General features: G+C 38.8%; 1 protein-coding gene across 1 annotated transcript; it reads left to right on the top strand.

The window, feature by feature from the left end:
- The first annotated feature begins 474 nt into the window (after positions 1 to 474).
- On the top strand, positions 475 to 939 carry LOC112146238 (transmembrane protein 238). Its single transcript, XM_024271943.1, has one exon. It carries the CDS (start codon positions 475 to 477, stop codon positions 937 to 939), a length of 465 nt encoding a protein of 154 aa, XP_024127711.1.
- The last annotated feature ends 7,313 nt before the right edge of the window (positions 940 to 8,252 follow it).

The raw sequence follows: 8,252 nt of genomic DNA, 5'->3' as shown, positions 1-8,252 counted from the left end.
CGTTTAGTTAAGTTTATTTTAGAAAACATTTTATATTTTTGGGGACCAAACGCCAATATGCTTTATTTGGGTTTCAAATCATTTTGGCCTTAATTTACCTCCGTACAGGTGTTTCATTTCCCGTCCAGTTTATTCCAGTTTCACAGCTTCATAAATGTTCTGGTTTATTTCATTTCAACGTGTTTTAGTCCCTCACATTCAGGTGAACTTTGTGCCTTCACACCTGGATGACGTGTGTTTGTTGTTGTTGAATCCCGGATCACCTGAAAGGTGAGACCTCCCATGATGCATCGGGATTTGAAAGGCAAATGTTATGATAAAACAGCCACGCCCGCGGCGGGTTAGAGCTGGACGCAGCAGGACGACTGCTCAGAGTCCGGGAAGCCGTTTACCTGTGCGGAGAAGGGGCGGGGCTTCCCTCCAGGTGTCCGGCGCGCCCTCCAGCATCCGCCGTTACTCTGCCCGCTGTCCGGCATGGACGTGGTCGCGTGCGTGGGCGGCTGCGTGCCCGCGTTCGCGGTGGCCGTGCTGCTGGACGTGACCGGCCTCGTGCTGCTCTTCGTGGGGATCTTCGCGGGCGTGAGCCTGAACGGCCAAGTCTACGGGGACTTCCTGGTCTACACCGGCGCCATCATCATCTTCATCAGCCTGGCCTTCTGGATCCTCTGGTACGCCTGGAACGTGCGCGTGAAGGAGGAATGGGGCGAGGAGGAGGATGAGGAGCCCGGGAAGAGGAAGAGCAGCATCGCGCTGCTGGCGAGCAAGTTCTCCGAGAGGCTGAACCGGACGCTGCGGGGGCGGGAGACCCTGAAGGCCCGGGGGGTGAAGTGGGGGGAGAACACGGCCTACGACAACGAGGGGTACGAGCGGAGCGTGGACTCCCCCACGGAGATGAAGGGAGCGCGCTCTCCCCCCGCGTCTCCCCCCGCGTCTCCATGAAGGAGCATCTCTGGATCCTGTCAGATCTTCTTCAGGAGAGTCCTGGAGCTGCAGAGAAGTCTGGAAACCTTCCGACCTTTAAAAGACACTTATTTATATTTGATTCGACACTGAAGTGATCCGAACATTTCAATCAGTCTGTTCTAGAACTTCTCTAAATGTCCATGAAAATCAGCTTCCATAACCTCTTCCAGGTGATTTTCCTCACACCTGTGAGTCATTTCTTAGTTTCGGAACATAAATTGGCTTCATTTCTTGATTGATTTGATCTAATTGACTTTTCAGAAACCGCTTTAGAAGTAAGTAAGGCTTCTGTAGAGCAGAAATGGTGAAGCTTTGGTTTGAATTGTGACTGTTTTCTTTAGAGTTTGAAAAAACTCTATGGACACTTTAGAAACTGCTCAACCACATAAATCCACTAAAAAGACACTTCAACGTACATTTATCTTCAAGTCTAAGTGACGTGAGTCACTGAAATGTTGAAATCATTTCAATTGAACTGAATTTGTTTAGAAATTCTCTAAATGTCGATGAAATCCGCCTCCAAACAGCTTCTATAACCTGTTCCAGGTGATTTTCTCAGATCTTTGTGTCTCTTTTTAGTTTTGGAACATAAATTAGCTTCATTTCTTTATTTTTTTGCTGGTGTTTCAGCTTTAGAAGAAAGTCTGGCGGAGAAATAGTGAAACTGTGGTCTGAAATGTGATGTTCTGTTTTGAGGCGAAGCTGCTGAACAAAGAAAATTCCTCATGGAAACATTTCTGTGACACAATTAGACTAAAAAAGACTCTTAAGTATATATTTATATTCAATTCGAAAGGAAATGGTGTCACAAGAATTTGAAAATAATTTCAATTGAACTTTTATGGAAACTTTTTAACCATAAAAAATTACAAAAAAAAAGGCAAATTAAAAGACAAAAACATTATTAAATATATATTTGATTCCACATGAAGTTGTGTCACAGAAATGTTCAAATATTTCAATCAAGCTCTGAATTTGTTTTCGAAGTTCTCTGAATGTCAAAGAAAGTTTCCAAAAAGCCTCCTCAACCTGATATCTCTCAGATTTGTGAGTCATTCCTTGGTTTTAGAACATAAATTAGCTTCATTTGTTGACTGATTTGATCTCATTCACGTTTCAGAAACAGCTTAAGGAGAAAGTCTGGCTCCTCTGCCGCTTTTTTTTTTTTTTTAAATGGTGAAGTTGTGGTTTAAACCAACTGTGACTGTTTTGTTGTGTAGCTGCTCCAGAGAAAAAGCAACAGTAGGTCTGGTCAGACTGGTTTGACTTCTCTTGTGGGGTGAATGTGTCATATGAAGCCTTTCTGTAAAAGTTTTAGCTAAAATGTGAGTATTTTTTTATTTTTTGTTAGAGTGGCGTGCGAGCAGCGCCGTGGTGGCAACACCTTATGCAAACCTGACGGAGTTACCTAATGATGTCTTTCTTTTATTTAAAGTTAGAGTAAACAAAAGGCCTTTGGAGGCAGACTGTAAGTCAAGGAAGAAAAAAAAAATATATGGCGGTCTGACCGGTCCAACAAGGCGCTGGAAGTGAAGTTTCCATGACTCCTGTTTCCTGCTGATGCTCTCTGAGAAATCCCTTAAACAAAAAAAAAACGAAAAACTAGAAAAGTTGCATTACCTGTGATAATGCTAGAATGCTAGAGTGAGTCGCTGAGGATGCTGAACCTTTTTGCTGAAAATGGTGATGCAATTTACTTTTGCTAAAAGGCTGGAAATGTTTTCAAAGAACTATGAAAGAATGCTGAAGTTGACATCAAGTTCTGAAAAAAATTGTAGTAAAATTGTCAAAAAACTAATTAAAATCTTGCAATGTTTGCAAAAATATTTAGCGTATTGCTTAAATATGAACTAAACTTCAAATTAGCCCAAAAAACCTCAGTAGATGCCAAATTAGCCAAAGAAGCTAGCTCGTTGCTTAAATACTAGCTACGCTCAAAAATAGCCTAACATTCATCAGTAAACTAAATGAGCCAAAAATGTTAGCATGATGCTAAAATAGAAACTAAACTCCAAATTAGTCTAAAAAAACAGTAAATAACAAATTAGCCAAAAACGTTCTCATGTTGCTAAAATAGAAGCTAAACTCTATACTAGACTAAAAGGCCTCAGCAGATAACAAATTAGCCAAAAACGTTAGCATGTTGCTAAAATAGAAGCTAAACTCTAAAAAGCCCCAGTAGATAACAAATTAGCCAAAAACTTTAGCATGTTGTTAAAATATAAGCTAAGCTCTAAATTGGCGTAAGAAAACTTCAATAGATGCCAAATTAGCCAAAAACAAAACAAAAAACAAAAAGCTACCTTATCAATAAAATACTAGCAAAACTACAAAATAGCCTGAATTCCTCAGTAAACTAATTTAGTCAAAAACATTTGTCTGTGGCTAAAATTGAAGCTAAACTCCAAACTAGCTTAAAAATCCCAGTAGATAACAAATTATCCAAAAATGTTAGCCTGTTTGAAAAATAGAAGCTAATCTCTAAATTAGCCTGAATATCCCAGTAGATGATAAATTAGATAAAAACGTTAGCCTGTTGCTAAAATAGAAGCTAAAATCTAAGTTAGCCTAAAATCCCCAGGAGATAACGAATTACCCAAAAACTTTAGCATGTTGTTAAAAATACTAGCTAGCTCTAAATTAGCATAAGAAAACTTCAATAGATGCCAAATTAGCCAAAAAAAACATTAAAAAAAACTACCTTATTGATAAAATATTAGCAAAACTTCAAAAAAGCATGAATTCCTCAGTAAAATAATTTAGTTAAAAACATTTGCCTGGGGCTAAAATTGAAGCTAAACTCTAAACTAGCTTAAAAATCCTAGTAGATAACAAATTAGCTAAAAATGTTAGCCTGTTGCTAAAATAGTAGCTAAATCTAAGTTAGCCTAAAATCCCCAGGAGATAACGAATTACCCAAAAACTTTAGCATGTTGTTAAAAATATTAGCTAAACTCTAAATTGGCGTAAGAAAACTTCAGTAGATGCCAAATTAGCCAAATATAAAATCTTTTTTTAATATTACTATAAAGTTGAAAACAGTCCATAAATATATTGCTGCTAATCTACTTAAAAATACTGAATTTCAGGACGTTCACATTTTGCTTGATATTTCAGAAACTATTAAGCTCATGAATATCAAAAATACAATCAGAAATGTCCCGAACGAGCTGAACGTTTTGACACCAGATTGTTGAAATCTCTGAAAGTGTGATTGAGTTTTTACTTGCTGGAAATGCTTCCTAAGCGTTCCCACAATGATGCCTTAGAGGAGATCCTGCTCGTGGAGATGCTGACCCGCCTCCAGCGTGGAGTTTCCTCATCTCACCTGTGTGACAGGTGCAGAACCGGTCTGTCCGGCGCTGGAATGAAGTCTCCAGCTGATTTAAAAGAATGTGAGGCGTTCTGTGAAGGAGCAGGAAGGAGAAGAAGAAGCTCTCGCCTCAGACGACGTCCACCTGCCCGGCTCTCCAGACGCCATGGAGCAGGGGAAGTTCACCATCCTCTTCCTGTCCATCGCCATCTTCCTGGATGTTGTGGGCCTCCTCCTCTTCTTAATCGGGATCTTCGCGCCGCTGAGCTACTGGGATTTCTTCGTGCTGTCCGGCCCGCTGCTGATGTTCCTCAGCCTGGTCTTCTGGATCTTCTGGTACATGGGGAACCTGACCGTGTCCGAGGAGGAGCTCAACCTGCCCAAGCACGACATTCTGTGAGCGGTGGAGGATCAGGAGGGAGCTGGACTTCTCTGGGAGTCCATGAAGAACCAGGAACTCTGTGGACTGAATTCGAGGACTTGACTGGACTGGGACGCGTTTCGGTTAAATCTGCACTGTAAAGATGTTTTCGCCTCATGCTGTGACTGTCGGCATATCTTTGCACATTTTCTGGGTGTTATAATGATTATAAATGTGCTTTTAAAGCTACTGCGGCCTGTTTTTTCTGGTCCGAACGGAACCGGACAAACTGGCGCCGCCACTTGATTTAGGTAAGACCCGCCCAGCAGCAGAAGAATGTGGAGAGGCAAGATGCAGGAGTCCGAAGCCTCCACGCCCAGCGCAGCACTCAAGGCCCCATTATCGGCCTCAGACATGGAGGGGGGGTGATATTAATGTGGTTCCTGCGCCCCTGGGACGGGAAATGGAGAAGAGGCGTAATGGTCTCTGCTCTCCGTGCATCACAACCTTAAAATCTGAACGCCAGCTGTGAATAATAACAGCTCCCGCGGGAGACGCCGGGCTCTTATGAGAATCAGATTTCTGCGATGAAGCTCACGCCGAACCGCCAGCGGAGACAGCTCTGACCAGTCCTCATCCATTAGTGGTTACTCCTCCTGAAACTGGGAGGCAGGAGGAGGTCCGAGCTCCGAGAGGAGATCAGCCAAACATCTGTGAGGGTTCGTTCCTCCTGGATTTGAACCTGAGGAACTCTGAGGATTAAAAGATGCTCGGCTGCATCTGTGCTGTCAGCGGATGAAAGGATGAAACTCACTGGAAAACTGGAAATGATGTCATGACATCATTGTGGGAGGAGTCAGAGCCTCAGGAGCAGGTGAATGTCTCCCTCTAGTGGCCGAAGCTGCAAGGTGTTGTGGGTAAATAAAATGAAGGACTGAAGGACATTTTAAAGGCTGTTTATGAAGAAATTTGAGTTTTTAACATATTTGTGTGGCATTTTTTGATGTTGGAGGAATAATATATAAAAATTTAAGCTTGAAATTCCATTTCTTCGTATTTTTTTTTAATTTAAATAATTGTAAATCAGGTAAATGAAAAATGCAGCTTGTAAAACAAGATGGGTTGGTGGTGTGAGGGGCTGTAAGCTAAAGGAGAGCATGTAAATAGAGAACTCTAACATTTAACTCAGATGTGAATTTCTGATGAACTCCTGCCGCTCTGCAGAAATTATGTCCAAGAAAACGACTTTATTATTTTGGCTAAAACTGACATTATCATAAAAATATATATATATTTTTAAAATGCTGCTTTAAAACGTAATCATCTGCTATCAAAAGTCCTTTTTCACTTTCTGATCTTCCCAGTTTCTGCATTTAGTTTCTAAATGGTTCAGAACTCTCTAGATTCGAGGTGTCAAACTCAATCGCAGAAGGAGCCAAAATACCAAACACACCTCATGTCGCGAACAGGATAAACATTTATTGAGCACATAATTCCCACATTTTAAAACTTTAAAAACATAACTTTTTAGCATAACTATGAATAATAAAAAACAAGGAATATTATTCTGGAACAAATTAACTTAAGCCTTAAATAACTTTCTATATTTTACTCTCCATAAAAATATATTTTGTCAGAATTATATATAAATTAGAAATAGATTAAACAACTATTCTTTACTTTTATGTAATTTTATTTAAACAAAAAAAAAAACTTCCAGAAAGATTTTGTTTTCTATAAAATAGATTCTTATAAAATGATACAAATATGAACATGCTGCTGAACAAAACAAACAAAACATGGAAATAAAATAAAAGTTTTGTTTTTTAGCAAAATCAAATGAAGTAATTTAGTTTTATCTGTGTTCTGTGTTTTGTTGTGTGGTTGTTTTACTCAGTTTTGCCCTTGAGTTATTTTATCCGGTCGTGTTTATTTCTTTCTGCTCCATGAGTGAGAGGGAGAGAGAGGATGATGACGCCTTTGTGAAGTTAAATGTTGTGTTTTCAAGGGGAAGCCATAGATCAGAGGTCTGCAAACTGCAGCTTGAGAGTCAGAAGTGACATTTACCTCTCCGTTGTGGCTCTTTTGTTAGAAGAATATATAAAAGTTTCCAAATGTTATAAAGTAACTGTAAAGAAAAAAGTGAAGTAAACTCACTGAAACTTCAACTCATCACCAAACAGTTGAGCGTATCACAAGTCGAACTACAACATTTGGACACATTTTTGTGCGTCCTGTTCTATTAAAAATTAATGGACGTCAATAAACAACCAATTTTAAGGCGGATCGGATTATAAAGCAAATTTTCTTTTTTTTTTTAATTAATAATTTTTAAGTATGTGGCAGGGGTCACTTAATGATCTCAGATTTAATTTTCGTTTGTTAAATTCACATTTCTGCTCCAACAACAGGGAAATTAACTGTATTTTGATTAAATCACTCGTGCCTTTATACTTACTACAGTGGCTGCACTGAGATGATCATATGAAGCGTGTCTTTTATTTTGAAAGGAACTCACATGAACTTCTGTCAAAAGGAAAAAAAATGCAATTTTCTTTTAATGTTTATGTTTTACTCATGCAAAATGAACAGCATCATATTAGTAAAAATACCATAAATACAAATCAGTGTCTTATTTTCTAAAGGGTGAATGAAGACTTTGTGGCTCCTACTGGGTTGGAGTCAGTGAGAAATCAGAGCTGAAGGTTTCTGTCCTCTGATACAGATCCTTAGATCTGATCTCTTAGCCTCCATAATCATAGTGTTGCTTCAATATGTTACCAGATAACATCAGCCAGTAATAACAATAAAATAAAATCAACTGGAGGGCCGGCCCCCGGGCCTTGACTTTGACATGTCCTCTAGGACATTCAAGAATCTGCGACCTTCTGCGGTAAAACAGAATTTTGAGCCGGTTTCTTACTGAGAAGAAATAAATAAAACAAGTTGGAGACAAAAAGTCTTATTTTACCTGTTGGTATAATTTCTTTGCATTTATTATGTTGTCACATTTAAAATAAATATGAGTTTTGCTTATTTTTGGGCTTTAAATTATTAAATCTTTATTATCGTTTAAAAAAGGTTTTTTTTCTCTTGTTATACTTTGGTGAACCATCATTAATTCAGTTTTATTTTATTTACTTACACCGATAAAGGTCCAAAAGTATGAAGTCACAAGTAAAATATAAACTGTAGCTGGTTGTTACACTAAACTAAACTGAGCATCCCTGACCACACCTGTCAAAGTCAAGGCCCGGGGGCCGGATCCGGCCCTCCAGATCATTTTATTCTTATTAATGGCCCGTTGTTATCTTGTGCTCATTTCTAACTTGTATATTTTGACAAAATACAATATTAAGGAGAGTAAAATGTTGAAAGTTATTTAAGGTTTAAGTTGATTTATTCTGGAATAATATTCCTGCCTTTTTATTATTCATGATTATGTTAACAAGTTACAGTTTTTAAAAATAGCATTTTGGACTATTTTGGCATTTATTAAGATTTTAGGCTAATTTGGAGTTTTGCTAATAATTCAGCTACATGCTAGCTGCTTTCGTTAATTTAGTTTTTTTCAGTTTTTTAGGATATTTTGTAGTTTAGCTATATGCTAGCTGT

The sequence above is a fragment of the Oryzias melastigma genome, linkage group LG8 (genome assembly GCF_002922805.2).
Source record: "Oryzias melastigma strain HK-1 linkage group LG8, ASM292280v2, whole genome shotgun sequence".
NCBI lineage: Eukaryota > Metazoa > Chordata > Actinopteri > Beloniformes > Adrianichthyidae > Oryzias > Oryzias melastigma.
The sequence above is the reverse complement of the archived record's forward strand: the minus strand, read 5'-3'. Positions and strand labels throughout refer to the sequence as shown.

Bases quoted from the DNA above. Each gene is read 5' to 3' on its own strand.
- LOC112146238 (XM_024271943.1), top strand. From the start codon at position 475: ATGGACGTGGTCGCGTGCGTGGGCGGCTGCGTGCCCGCGTTCGCGGTG.